Source organism: Scomber scombrus, chromosome 6, assembly GCF_963691925.1.
Source record: "Scomber scombrus chromosome 6, fScoSco1.1, whole genome shotgun sequence".
Taxonomy (NCBI): Eukaryota; Metazoa; Chordata; class Actinopteri; order Scombriformes; family Scombridae; genus Scomber; species Scomber scombrus.
The window spans coordinates 28,687,947-28,703,873 of NC_084975.1; the positions used below are offsets into that span (position 1 = coordinate 28,687,947).

The window sequence follows — 15,927 nt, forward strand, 5'->3', positions numbered from 1 at the left end:
TCTGCCAAAAGTGGCTGATTGAGACAGTCAACATGCCAAAATCCACCGGCTGGGTGTTCATTTCAGGCTCCCTCTGATCTGTCCAACTTTGTTAGCAGAGGTGCCGGCCTGTCTGGGCTTCAACCCACCTTAATCACGCTCTCGATGTTTGTTTGTCAGTGGGCAATATAGGTTTGGCAGTCAGTCAGAGTAATTGGCTATGCACCAGCAACTTAAAGCCAAGATAGAGCCTCATTACGCAGCTATTCCTCAGTAAATCCTACACCAAATTGGGATTTCATCCAGTGATAGGGGGATACACAGTACAGGATTTTGTTGTTCGGAATGAATAAGTAAATAAATGCAAAAATTTGCATGCGCATGAATTAAAGAATAGATAAAACAATAAACAAGTACATGAATTGGTAAAGACATAACTGAATACATCAACAGTTTTTTGAATGAGCAAAGGAAAAGGAAAAAAAACAGGAGTTGTACTCGAGGCTCTCGCTCCAGCAGTTAACTCACACTTATTGATCCGTATGCCACAGACATATAGTGTATCGCCCGGTGGAGACACAGTACACCCATCAGCAACATACAGTCACCTGAGTGATCTTTATCGCGCTGAGCCGCAGTCGTTTCACTCTGTTGAATGGCAGCCTAATGTTGTCTGGAACAGACGGGAACGGATAAGACCTCAGTGCAGCAGATTTGCCTGGTGAACTGAGAGGGAGCGCAGAGTAAAAAAGCAGAGAGAGGGGATGGAAGACGTTGCGGGGCTAATGCAGCACAGTGAGTGCGGTGTTAATGGCAGAGAGACCCGGGCCGCTGCATTTGTAAATACAGCAATTTCATCTTCTCTGTGTGAAAGGGACCAGAAACCCTTGTCAATGACGTCATTAAGAGACACTTTGTGAAGCTGCTTCATTTAAATTTAATGACTTCCTGCTCATTCTCTGTAAGAAGAAATTCTTTGAACATAATGAATTAGTAGATAGATAGATAGATAGATAGATAGATAGATAGATAGATAGATAGATAGATAGATAGATAGATAGATAGATAGATAGATAGATAGATAGTCTTCGAGGCATTACAGGAAAGTACATCAGACATCAGAGGAATATCAACTTATTTAATTGGACGTTACTAGGAAGCTAGTCGAATGATATCAGTAAGCTAATGCAACCGTAGCTTCAATGCTCTGCTGAATTTATGGTATGCCTCATAATTGCAAGAACACATTTCAGCTGTCAGATGTTTATATTTCCAATATCTGGATCAACCGACCTGTTTTTGGCCCTGTCCAACCGAGCCAAAGGGCTGTTTTATTCACACAGAGCTGATGTCGGTCTAAATGCCGTTCAAGCCTGGATCGAAGCTGTTAATTGAGGGTCAGTGGCAGTGGAAGAATGGCGTTCCTTGGTCGAGAGCGACAACTAAATGAAAGCGGGTTAAAAGACGTGTTGCACATGTTACAGCAGATCAGAGTGAGACGAGCGCCTGTTGTCCTGTTTAGTCGGCCTCCTGTGATAACTGTGAATAACACCTACTTTACACAACTAGTGCCAAATACCAGCAAAAGCAGAGTTTTGGAGTCGTGGCCCAGAGAGCAGCACAGTGGAGCGGAAAGAGTTGTGACAAGCCACGAAGCAATGAAGATATCAGCCCATCCGTCATGGAAAATATTGACTGACAGCAGCAGAACATCAATTAAGTGAAGTAGAAGCTTAGACTCGGAGTCTAGAGAAGCAGTGAGCCGCCCTCATTTACTCCACAGAGCGAACAGCAGCAACCACCTGCTGTGTGCCTGCATATGTGACGAGACTGACGGTGTTGATATTGGTGGTTCAGGGGTTCCACTTGTTGGCTACATGCTACTGAGAGTCAGTGAGAGTGCAGTAATCGTAACGCACCTGTTTGCAAAAGCAGGTCCAGCGAGCAGGAGATGGTTAAACTGGAGTAGATCTGAGTGCATACCTGGTGTAGAGTGGAATTGATTTTTCTGAGGAAATGTTGCTGTGGAACACAAAGGAACAACTACAACAGCATACAAAGTGGAAGCGGATGTTCTGCTGACCTAGCGTATTGAGTGTAACTATGCATGCCGTAACCATAGCAACATTCATTTTAGAGCGAAGACAGCAAATGCCTCGTTGTAATATCTCGTCCCTAACTTTCTTTGGCGTTTCAGTTGACGAACTCCCCACATATGCAGCGAGTGGAAAATGGCTTTGATCGTTGAGCTTTTGTCATATCATATTATAACATCATATTAAGAGTGTTGAGCTACTGATCCGGAGCTCCTCTGGTACATACTGCAGAGATCATCTGAATCAGCACTTCATGTTCGCCCTGATAGTAGAGTTGTCACTCTGGCTCATTAGCATGTGTAAAGGATTTAAAGTGTCCCATGAGGAGAATGAGGAGAAAACCAGCCATATTTCACTGCAGGGTAAATGAAGCCTGTGTGTTCTGGCTGCTCCGAGGATAAACTCCAGCTGCGACCTCAGATGTGTGGTATATCGATGAATATTCATGCACCTGCAGTCACGCAGCGCCAGCCAGCAGGGGCCAAAACTTGTCTCCTAGTACTTCCTTGTTCCGCCCTTTACCTTCAAATAGAGCTCCAAGTTCATCCAGAGGTGGCGACAAGGGTGAAGAGCATCTGGTTACTGAGCGAAGAGGGGAGAGGATTGACATCAGTGATAAAAAGTCAAACTTTTTTTTTCTTTTCAAATAGTTTTTCTTTCAGAGCACCTGCACTGCACTGCAGCGAGAGATGTAAATACAGCCTCAAGCTCCAATTTGACCAATTTATATCAAACCAGAGGAACACACAAACACTCACACATACACCCACACATATATGCTCAGACCTCCCTGCTATTAAAGCCAATTTAATCACTGATCACAAGCCTTATCAGACTTAAAAGTGTGTAAACTCTGAGACTCATTTCATTTCATCTCTGCTTTAGAAGGAAAGTCGTGCTCATCTGCCTTGTTGGTATTAAACAACTCGCTCCTGCCAACTATCTAATGCACCAGACGTATTAAGATCAGAGCTGGATCTGTCTGCCAGAGCAGTAACTTGCACAGAGTTATGCTGACGGCTTGTTGGTATAAATACAACATTTGGCCCAGTTGTGAGAAAGAAATTCTTCCTGCTGTTTGCGGTACTAATAATATTTCTGGTGGAGAGAGAGGGGAAAAGTGGGATAAAGGGAAGATTTTCAGCAATCGTAAGCGATATTTGATTTGATTTTTATAAGGAGCTCTAGTAAATACACACTTGGCTCCGCTGCTTCAGTGTTGATGGTGTCTGCTGTTAACAAGCCGTTCATCACAGTTTCTCCCCTTTTATTATTATCACAGTCAGTGTTAATCACTCATTTAAAAATCGCTCTGTGGGTAGTCTGCAGCACAGCAATCGATTTTTTTTTTTTTTTTTTTTGAAGGTGTGAGGTTGTTTTCAGCATCTTGTGATTGTGCCGAGTTGCCACTCACAGCTTATTGGGCGATGTGAAAACATGGATACACAGTGATACATATGCGTGTGTGTGTGTGTGTGTGTTGACTGACTCACTGTGATGAAACCACGGCGCAAATAGTTCAATCGACCGCCTGCACTGACAGTACTGCCTGTCACAGAATCATACATGTTGCCGGCTTTCGTTTCGATTGTCTGTGTGTGTGTGTGTGTGTGCGTGTATAGTTGTAGGTCCAATTACCCTTATGCCAGCATGTGTGTCAAAGTGTATCTATTGATTTAGATCCATAGCACACAAGCAAGAAAACTTTATACATCACTTTTTGAAAGAAGTGCTTTACAGGAAGATGAAAAGGAGAAAGATGAAGATAAAAAAGAGATGTATAGAAAACAGGCAGAATGAAGGGAACAATGAGGGTAAAGAAAAGGTATTAAGTAAAGAATAAGCCAAAGGAAATAAAAAAGGTTTTTAGATGGATTTTTTTAAGGTGTGGGCAGGTTGGCAGGGTTGTTTTTTTTATTTTTTACCTTGGAACAGCCAGAGGTTTCTGCTTAAAAGAGCTTCTGTTCTTCCCAGAGGTCAGACAGCACAGCAGCTCTGAGTATATAGGGTGTGACCATGTAATGCCTTTTACTGTATGTCAAGAATAACATTATAAAATCAGTCCTACATTATACGTAACACAGAGACAATGGAGAGAAGATAAAACTGGAGTTTAATCAAGGTTTTCTGGGCAGCCGTTGAGGCGTATTGCAATAAATGCTTTTATGATTCTACATCAAATTTGCATACCGATGCGTTTAAATATTCACAAGTGTTTACATCGCTTCTATGGGTTTGATAAACAGAAAGCTATTGCAAGGAAGGAAAAATGCAAGAAGTTGTCTCCTTCCATCAGTGACCCTGAAGCACTTTAACAAGTAACAGCTCTGAGCAGATACACAAATGCATCATGTGAACAAGCCCACAGCAAAAACCCCAGAACCAGTGAAACAGGTTGACAGAAAGAGGAACTTATATAAAAATGAATAACTATCAGCTTTAAATGTATTTATGTATCTAAGTAACATCACTCATATTGAGAAATGACTTCTTTGGAAGCATTAAACTGTTAATGTGTTCAAGTATAAGCAGCATTGTAATGAGTTTTCTTTTTTTTTGTATTTGAGGAGAAGATTTATTAGATAGCAAGAAGGATGACAGGAAATGAGGGGAGAGAGAATAATATGCAGGAAAGTTCACCTTAACCTCTAGGCCACCAGGCAGCACATACGCATTGTAATGTTGATCCAAGAGGTGAAACTATTTCACAAATACTTGGGCAGTTGTAAAGCAATAAATGTTAAAATCTTAAGGTCTTACAAGTTAAATCTGAAGCTGCAAAGTAACTAGTAACACACTATCAAGTAAAAGTAATGGAAAAACTACAAACGTCTGGTCTTGAAATAAACTCATGTAAAGATCTATCTTTTTATCAATATCATTATACTGTAGCACAATACTAGGTTCAATCAGGAGAGACCAGAGAATGAAGTAAAATAATGTTTATTATGCAGATGATATTAATGATTAGGTATTGTCGTAGTCTTTGGCGCTTGGACTCTGCATCAGCATGATAGATCCCCCCATGGAGTCCAGACACTGGTGGTGGTAGCTGATGACTTCGATCAATCAATCTCGGGCCAAATCACAACTAAGTCATCTTGAGGCTGAAACTGATCGGGCTGATGAAGTTGAAGTGTTGCTTTGAGGAATCTGAAGACTGAGTGGTGATGGGGAGGAGGTGGGTCGCGCAAAAACAGCATCAAGAAAGCAGCTGAGCAGAGAGGGAGAACATTTAAAAAGACAGCTGCAATATGATAGGCTGGCAATGAAGGTGTGTCACTGTGATATTGGTTAGACTTGACCAGGTGATGTGAACAGCTGATGTGTCAATTGATGCTCCAGAAATAACAGCAAAGGAAAATATGAGCTTTGACAGAGATCAATATGAGCTGTGAGAAGGATCAGGATGACTAAAGAATGAGAAATAAAACTATGACGTGAGCATACAAAAAGGTGGTCTTCCTGTCTGAACTTTCGCTAAGCTTCATTAGTAAGAATGTGCTGTTGCTCTGTGATTGGAGAGCGGTACTCTCTACCTTTTAAGGTATCAACCTAAATAAATCGATATCAAGTAGTATGGAAACATCTCCCGTCAAACGATACATGCAATCGATCCTTTTCACACCCAGAGCTAGAAAATATGACTGTTCATATGGACTTGCTCACAGCCAATCAATGCAAGCTTTCTTCGATTTAATGCAACATGTGATTGGCCCACTGCCACAGCAGCTACAACCTGTCTGTGGTGGTGAAGTCACAATTGAAAATTAATGATGTGTATCGAATGAAGTAGTCAGTTGGTATCAGTATCAGTAAAAGAGTAGTTGGATTGGTACTGGTATCGTCATTTTTTAAATGATACCCAGCCCTAATTAATAGTGTAACGTGAATAAAACTTTGGTTCATAGATATAATCAAAGAAACCTTGTGTTTAAACGTACTGGCCCCTTATCTCAAGTCATAGTCCCACGATTGAGCCGGTCTATCTTTGAAATAGTTAACAAAACTCTGAGGGTGGTTTAACATCGCATTGGACATCAGGGTTTTGGTCACCTAGAAAGTAGACTGGTGAGGGCATAGCTGTCACGGTTTGTAAAATAATTGGGAAACCCCAGACGAAGCTGAGTCACTTTAGGATGAGAGATAAAGCCCGGAGCATCCCGAGAGACAGCTCCCAGCCTTTATCTCCTCAATTTGAGACTGAACTCTGGTAGACATTGCAAGATGTCTTTGGTAACCATACTTTTTTTTTTTTTTTTGTTAAAGCTAAGCCTCAAATCTTTTTATTCTACAGTTTAATATTTTATTTGTGTATGTATTTCATTCCCGTAGTTTATCATAGTTACATGTGTGCTGCTTTCATGCTTTGGTGGGCTAAAAAGGGGAAATAAAATTCTGTTCTGTTCCATATGTTGAAGTTGAAGAATGTGTGAAGACACAGCAGAAATACCAAAATGGGATGAAGGCAAAATATTTAAAAAGAAGAGCTTTCTTATTAAACCCTCAACCATGACTACATTCATAATACATTCATTTATACATTACTTTTCTTAAAGTTGTTACAGAACCCTTCAGAAATCCTTTCCGAATCAAACTATCATGTACAATAGAATAAGAACAATCATCAGTAGTCGACAGAGGGAAACTTAAAGGATTCATACGTCTCATTTACAGATATTGGCCTCGTTGACGTCGGTGTGGCTCGATTGGGGTCGGCATAGTTTATACATGAATAACTTTTTAACTCTGCGGAACATTCCTGCGTGGATAAAGCACGAGCCTTAATTTAAACAGTTGTCATCTGAGGAGGAGGAAAGGGGTCCTGTGTGGGAGGAACTTCAGCGCTGCAGAATGAGGCTTCAAACGACTGGAAAATTAAGTTTACGAGGAATCCTCCCCCTCTCTCTGTATCTCTCTCTCGCTATCTTTTCATGTTAACAAGTGTTTTGAACTTTCCCAAACAGGCTCTGCACACTTTTCTCCCTTTTTTCACATTTTACACACCCCTCCAAGCCTTTTACTAATGATGGACCTGCTGATTGGACGCCTTTCTTTCCTTCTATACGTCCTTTCTTTCTTTTCTTTTTCCTTCCTTTCATCTTTTTTCCCTTTCTCACTTTCATTTCCACTCCATTCTACTCTCTTGTGGTAACAACCCCCCCCCCCAACAGAGACAACAGGCACTAGGCAAACACACACACACACACACACACACACACACACACACACACACACACACACACACACACACACACACACACACACACACAGAGGTGTTAATGGAAAGGTACTCTAGAGCAGGTTTCCCAGTCACAGTGAAGAGTCACCTGACCTGGACTGGTCTAATTATAAGGTGTTGTTGTTCACTTCTGGTCCTACTCACATACACACACACACACACACACACACACACACACACACACGCACGCACGCACGCACGCACGCACGCACGCACGCACGCACGCACGCACACACACACACACGTCAGATCATGGTCACTTCTGGGGACAGAAGATATAGACTTACATTAATCTCGTAGAGATTTATACTAACAATAACCACTGACACAAATATCAGCTTTTTTTGGCCGTAATCTGAAATTTGTCCCCAAAAATAGCCTATGACAGACTACACACACACACACACACACACACACACACACACACACACACACACACACACACACACACACACACACACACACACATTATTATGCATGCAGGAATATACTTTAAATTTGTTTATGTGCATATACATACATACATTAATTTGCCCTCTTCTTTGTATTTATAATGATTTACATGATACACACACACAAATGTGCCACACACTAGCCCACACACATATACACATATTGTAAACAGTCTCAATGGGACGTTGTTTCTCACGCTATGAGACCCATCACCCTGAGTGCCGTCATTAGTCCTACATGTGTTTTCAAGTGGATGAGGTATGTCAGAGGCCAAAGTTTCCATAGTGAAAGTTACCATAGCATCACATAAAAAACACTCACTGCAATATAATGTGTGCCTGTGTGCGTGTCTGTTTTTGTGTGTGTGTGTGTGTCTGTGTGTGTGCGTGTGGATGTAGAGTAGGCGGGTCGGGTCACAGGGAGCAGTGTGCATCACTCAGGGATGGATTGACACCTGAAGAAAAATAGCTGCAGGTCTAATCAATTTGAATGTGTTCCCCTGAGATACTGCCCTGTGTGTGCATGTGTGTGTGTGCATGCATGCGTACGTGTGTGTGTGTTTGTTTGTCAGGTGAGGTGAGCAGCAGGCATCAGCAGCATTTCAGTCCAGTCAGCAGTGATCTTGCCAGCCTCTGCACGACCAGACTCATGAATAGATCAGGACAGTGTGTGTGTGTGTGTGTGTGTGTGTGTGTGTGTGTGTGTGTGTGTGTGTGTGTGTGTGCGTGTGCGTGTGCGGTCCAGGTATTGCTAATGTTGTGGGGACGTAAATCTGTTTATACAGTCATGTTGTGGGAACTCGCCTCCCTTATGGGAACAAAAAGCAAATCCCCTTAACCTAAATCATTCATTTTAGGGTGAAGACTCAGTTTAAAGTTAAGGTTAGTTTAGGGTTATAATAAGATTAGTTAAAGGGTTAGGTATGTGGTGGTTAAGGTTTAGATAGGACTGATTAAATGAATGTTAGTCAGTGTAATGTCCTCTGAAGTGATGAAAACAGGACACTGTGTGTGTATGTGTGTGTGTGTGTTTGTGTATGTGTATCTGGATGCCCATGTTTTCTGTGGGACCATCTCATGTATTGGACCATTCAGCATAAACACGACAGCAGCGCTCAGCCATCCTCCGAACACTGTGCTGTCAGCAGGGCATCACTGTGTTCTTGCTGCTCCACTCAGCTGTTTCTTCACCACACACGCACAAATGTAAACAACACCTAAGCTGAAACACGCTATAACACAAACACTGGTAGAGTCTGTAGAGCAGCAGAGGTTTATAGAAACAGTGTGACACCCTGACGTATCTCACTTTTAGTCCTCTTAGCCCACGTACAGGGAGCACCTCCTGCGCTACTGCTCGCCAACAGCACATTTTGCATTCATTCACTAGCTGGTTGAATCACTAGCTAACATGAACCATATTGGTGTGATGCCTTTTCCAACTCCTGCTTTTGGGAAACTTACTTTTTAAAGATAATGAACACTATATCAGGCTTTTTCTTGCAGGAGTTATATAATATTGCCGCTTTTGTCTTGTAAAAGTGAAATACTTAATTTGTGTTGCATGTTTAGTATTGTATGTTGTAGACACTTTTGACTGTTGTTCAATCATGATCGGTCAGAAACGGGTTAGGGTTAGGGTGCCAACTGACCACTTTTAGGGCTGATTAAGTCTGAAAGATACACTAAGAGGTAAGAACAATCCATAATGCATTCCAAGTTAATATAACATGCTCATCCTGGGTCCCCACTAACACATTTCCTTCAAATGTGACTGATATGTATGTCTAATATCCAGGAAACATTGTCCTACAGAGCCAATATGCTGTTTTGCATGCCATATTTAGTCCTGTAGGTCATTTGAAAACACCTGTTGTCGGGGTGCAGTCTTGTGTATTTGTGTCTTGTCAAGAAACAACAAATAAGTTCTGCTCTTCATTTTGACTTTACAGAATAATGATGTGTTTGCACATTGCTATTGTGGGACAGCTTCGGGGACTGCGAGCGAACCAGATGTTCATAAAGCTCAGGCCATGTAGATTGCTATTTTTATTTTACATTATTTTTTGAATCAGTAAATCCATTCCATGGAACTCTGTATGAGTTATGGACGAGGAGCTTTGAGTTTTGCAAACAACTAAACTGTGTAAAGACAAAATGAGCCATGGAGGATTGTTTACAGGCTTCAGCGTTGCCTCAGGGGCTGATGGTGATGCCTGTTGTCTGATGGCTGTAACAGAGATGAGCAGTTAGTCTCATGAGTAACAGAGGTATGAAGAAGCCGGCATCTGTACCAGTTCAGATTTTGTTTTTTTAGTGTGTCACACATCATAGTCATTTTGTGAAATCAATTTGTCAGCTTCACACATTTCAGGAGAGAATTTTCAGGTTGACTGGTGGATTGTCTTGCTTAGTCTGGTGTGAAACACAGCATGCTGCTGCTCGTTTGATCATTTGATTTGTTTCAAATTAAACCAAATGTGCAATTTAGAGTAAGTCTCTCCAGGCAGAAAGCCTTGCTTTGATCAGGAACTTAATTCGATAGATATGCAAACAAAATTAACATTGACCTTCAAGCTTATCTGATCACTCTTAACCACAGAAAACAAGTTTTAATCAAAGCCATTATCATGAAGGTTTCTCATTCGATAGCTTTCTTAAACTTTTTGCCCTGGTAGTGGTGGTGTGTTAGTCTATCCACCTGTGCAAAAACTTGACAACTAGTGGTTTCTGTGAACTTGTCTGTGGATATTCACGGTCCCCAGAGGATAAGTCCTAATTATTTTAATGACCTCTTAATCTTTCATTAAAGCACTGGTCAAAACATCTACTTGTACACAAGAAATGTCAACATCTTGCACCATTGTTATGAAATGAACAAGCATATTCATGTTCCCTAGAGGATTAACCTTTTCTATTCGGAGGCCAGAAATGTCAACTTTCAAGACATCTAATGACTGTATTGCAATAGATGTGGATGTTCATGGTTCCCAGAGAAGGACATCTTCTCATTGCAGTAACCCTCTTGAGCATAACTGTCTATTATAGGCAAGGCAAGTTTATTTATATCGTTAATTTCAACAAGGCAATTCAAAGTGCAAGACAAAATGTATAGAAAACACATTAAAAACACGTTTAAATATAATTTAAAAGAGTTAAATAGAAAATATAAATAAGCTAAAAAGGTTCAAATTAAGAGAATCAAATTTACAGTGCAGTGTACTATATTAATCAAAAGCCTCAAATTTGATTCAATAAAAGGCAGCAGCAAAGTCTTCAGCCTTGACTTGAAAGAACTGAAAGTTGCAGTTTTATGGGAGTTTGTTCCAGATAGGTGGTGCATAAAACCTCTCCATGTTTAGTTTTGCCTCTGGGGACAGAAAGCAGACCTGTTCCAGACGACCTGAGAGGTGTAGCAGTAGATCAGAATTGTATTTTGGACCTAAACCATTTAGTGCTTTGTAAACCAACAGCATTATTTTAAAATCAAATCTTTGACAGACAGGAAGCCAGTGTAAAGATCTGAGAACTGGATATGATATGATCCACTTTATTGGTCTCTGGGCGTTTTCACACCTGTCGTGTTTAGTTCGATTGAATCAAACTCTAGTGTGTTTTCCCCCTTGGTGTGGTTCATTTGGTTCACATATTGGCAGCCTGGTATATGGCCCAAATGATGACCACAACTATACAGAGATGCTAATTCTGCTGGTCCATTTTGGAAAGCTATCCTGTAGTAAAAACAAACTCTTTCGCTGTCCGCCAGATTTCTGACCACTGAACAGAGTGACAGTTCCCACGTGGCTTTTGTTGATACATTTTGGTCCCCTTGAAATTTTGCCTGTGTGAAACCGAACCAACCCAAAGGCAAAATGCAACAAAGTAGCAACTCATCCACTGATTCAGACCAAAGCAAACAAACTATAGGTGTGAAAACACCCTCAGTGAAAACTCGAGCAGCAGTGTTCTGAATCATCTGCAGCTGTCCGATCAACTTTTTAGAGTGACCTGTAAAGGCACCATTACAGTAGTCGAAATCACAAGTCCTTTAATTCTTGGCATATTCCTAAAGGGACACTTTCAACCTGGACCCTGTTGTGATAAATGGGGACAACAATTCTTGAAATTGGCCGGGTATTGAGTGAGATCACTTCAACAGGCTGCAATGTAATCCTTTGGGGGCAGTAGCGCCCTGTCAATGTATGTCAAATAAAAGTGCTTTTCTCTGCCACTGACAGGCTCAGTTATTATTATTATACACTTCTGCCAACATTATTGATAGGCCCATACAGAGAAATAAAATGTTTTTCTTTACCTTTCGATCTGGTCTGTTTGTTATTTTGTCTGAACAAGTCCCGCTCAAAGGGAAGTCTCACACTTCAGGAAGCAAGTGCACGACTCTGGAGACAGTTCAGTTGCAAGATCAAAAAGTCTTTACTTGAGAAAAAAAGTTCAGTACACAAAAAAATTGTCAATCAGTTAAAGTCTAGAAAAAGGCCGAGGCAAATATGTGGTCAAAAACAAGAGCCGAGATCTAGAAAACCAGGAACAATAAACAGTAGGAAAAAGCTGGAACGCTTGACACTAGGGGGCAAAAAATCACAGAAGCGGGAAACAAATGAGGGCGAGACGTGGGGATCTAAAACGAGAGGAGAGGTCAGTAACACAATATATATCGGGAAAATGTGTAACAAAGAAAGAAAGAAAGAAAAAAAAGAAAGAAAGAAAGTGTTGTCTAAAAGATTTTCAAAGACATGGCTGAATATTTCCCTGTAAGGTGATCGTAGACTGACTGTAATAGTAGACTGTTCAGGTTTGAGTCCATGACTACACCAAGATTTCTGCCTTTGTTTGTGTTTTTTTAAATTAAAGATTGAAGCTGGGCACTGACTTTTAATCACATTTTTATCTAATTAACATTTAATTAAAAAATAAAATTCTACCACATTATTTTGTTCCATGTACTTTCTGTGCATGGGGCTCATATGGTTATGTACATTCACATGTCATCTGCATAATTATGGTCAAATATTCTGTAGTTTTTCATAATCTGAGCAAGTGGGAGTCTGTAGATGTTGAACAGAAGTGGCCCCAGAATGGATGTCATTTTTGTCGTCTCAGATGTGTAGTTACTTAAAGACACAATAGCTGTCCTTTAAGTAGGATTCAAACCAGTGTAGACATTATAGATAGAGATAAACAGTATGTATTTACAGTACACTGGACATAAGACAAATTAACGTCTAAATTAGCTTATATGTTTAGGGTTTGCACAGGAAAAAAACCCTTCCAGCTAGTAATGCTATATACTTAGGTGTATATTATCTGAAAATGAACAGCAGCATCAATCCAGGCAGATTTCCAGAGCTCAGTTTTCTTAACTGAAATGGGATTTTTATAAAGACATCACAGCAACAGACTTACAAGCAGCCTACAGAATACATGGAAGATGCACCAATGGCATGTAATTCTAGTTTCACATCGTTATCACAGTGTATATCTATGTCATGGCTTTATGTTGTTATAATAGAGATGTACTCTCAGAAAAATTTTTGCAGAAGAATTTCAAAGTGCCAGTAGAATATGCGAGGGGTAAATGTGAGCTGTCTGGCATCTCTGAGAAAACAAAACATTAAAGAAGAAGATAGTCTCTTGAACAATCATAATAAATGTAGACACCTCACAAAGGGCAGCAAATATGTAGCATTTTTCAAAACAACATTATACATCTTATTGCTCACTTAAATTTAATTGAAATAGTTTTGTTTGTTGATGATACATTCTCACATTGACCCTAGGTTCAAATTTAATTATATACATGCAAAAAGAATACTTTTGCCTTTTGCAATCGAGCCAATAAAAGAATCTGATAAAGTTTAAGAAAAAATGTGTTTGATGGAGTTCAAGAAATAGAGAAGCATATATAAGATTTCCGACTGAGGTCATGTTCAATAGCAATAGTCTATATTTTTCAAATCCCAGTAAAGATTAAAACCAAGAATATATTGATGTATTAACAAGTATTGTCTGTGTATCCACAGCCTGATATGCTTATTTTGTATCTCAGACCTCCACTGTAATCCAAAAACGATTAAAAATGCCTACATTACCCACAATGCAACTTGACTGCCACAGTTTGGTCTGAGATGCTACATAGTAGAAGCTAATGTAGTCTGGAGTTGCTAGCCTCAAACAGAGATGAGGAATGTACAAAAGAGGTCTGGTAATCTAATTGAACAGAAATGAGTTTAGGAACATGCACCATGTATACAATTTCATTAAAAATATTAAAAGGTCTTAAAACTAGATTTTGATAGAGAGACCCTCTTTATGAAAGGCCTCAACTTCCGTTAATAAAGAAGGATCCACCTTAAGGACACTATCATGCTAGTTAATACTATGCTATAGTCATACATTCACATAATCCCAAACAAAGTAACAATTAAGCATATGTCGAAATCCAATCTCCACACAGTGAACCTGAGGCTTTTAGGGCTCTGGGGGATCGGGTTGGTAATCCAACCTTGTCCAAAGAATGTACTGTTTCTCCTTTCTAAGTATCTATTGCAAAGACTAGGAAGAAATGAAACTATGTATTTGTGAGCTCCTTTTCAAGATGTACATCTTCAGTAGGCACAAATTGGCTTGGAGCTGAGTGCCACAGGCATTGTAGGGAAGTCATAAAGTATTAAGAAACAGACTGACACATTGTTAGTATCTTCATCGGATTTGTTGACGATTAGAAAAAATACAGAATCACATTTGTCATATTGATATTATACCCAGGGTGCAGCAAAAGCAAATAATTCCTCACATTACTCCTAAACAATTCTACCAAACAAATACTATTTATTAATGCAATTCAAACCCTTCAGAAAAATGCTTCACTACACTTCATCTCTTTTTATCCCTTTTATCTCTCTCCAATTGCAATCAAGTCGGCAAAGCCTGTAGATTTCTCTTGCTGTCTGTATCAATCAGTCACTCTACCTCTCTGCTCCCACTACTGTCTCTCTCTCTCTCTCTCTCTCTCTCTCTCTCTCTCTCTCTCTCTCTCTCTCTCTCTCTCTCCCACACACTTTGTGGGCGCAGTCTTAGTTCAGATATCAAATATTAATCAAGGCAGGTTGAGAAGCAGTTGATCAACTGTCCCACCATTGATCTGCCTGCTTCTCTCACCACTGATATGTCCCATGCAGCTGGAGTTATACATAAGCATTTGTATTTTCAAGTCTCTTTATTTCTACTTATGTCCACATTCCAGCCTCTTCTCTACTGAACATATCTTTCTTTTTTTTAGGCCTATGCATGTCTTCATCCTCCTCATGTCAGAAAGCTTAAAGCTCTGATATTTAAATTCCAAAATTCAAACCGGCCATCTGCAGCTCAGCTCTGTTAGTGTTGAAGAAGTCCATTCAAATTCAGGCCAGTGAGCGCACATCTGGACTAACCTTGACAGATTCTTGCCACTGACTAATGGGAAAAGTCCTGCAAGAGCTTAAATAATTCTCTATGGACCCAGATTATTTAAATTCAGAGTTGGCAACGTCTTGGACTCATTCAATGATTTATTTTCTTTACCTGCTTATCCCCCTCTAAAGGGGCATGGAGCCCATCCCAGCATGTACTAAGCAGGAATCAAGGTCAGGCTCTGTGCAAACTGAATGTACATCACAGGAGCAACAGATTTAACTGTTGGCCCTTCATGATCCCAGGAGATTTTCCACAAACCTTTTTAGAAACTTGGTACATTACCTGCGTTTTGAATGCATCAATCTAGTCAAAGTTTTAGGTCCTGGGTCAGAGTGTTTACCCTAAAAAAGTTTGTGCTCTGGAGGCAGAAGTTTTTGATAACTCAGGAACGTTCATTTAAGTTTGACGATCTCTTAATTTTTCAACTAGTGCCAAAACTTTGGTTCATTACCAAATAACTGCAGAGCTAATGACAGCTTCAGCTGTTCTTTGCATTTACTATTAATCATGTTAAATTCTATACTAAGATGGTAAACATTATACCTGCTAAACATAAGCATATCAACATTGTGATTTTGAACATGTTAGCATGTATTTAGTTCAAACCACGGCTGCTAGTGTGGCTGTAGTATCTTTTCTTTATTAATCCATAATCAATATAATTTGCCAATGTCTACAGTTCTTC

At 40.1% G+C, this 15,927-nt stretch overlaps 1 protein-coding gene across 1 annotated transcript in view; it reads left to right on the top strand.

Annotated features, from left to right (window-relative positions):
• Positions 1 to 1,339: 1,339 nt before the first annotated feature.
• nrn1la (neuritin 1-like a) overlaps positions 1,340 to 15,927 on the top strand; it is a 47,113-nt gene continuing 32,525 nt past the window's right edge. The window contains exon 1 of the mRNA XM_062420650.1: positions 1,340 to 1,376. Coding sequence (XP_062276634.1) covers positions 1,340 to 1,376 — 37 coding nt within the window. The remainder of the gene's footprint in view (positions 1,377 to 15,927) is intronic.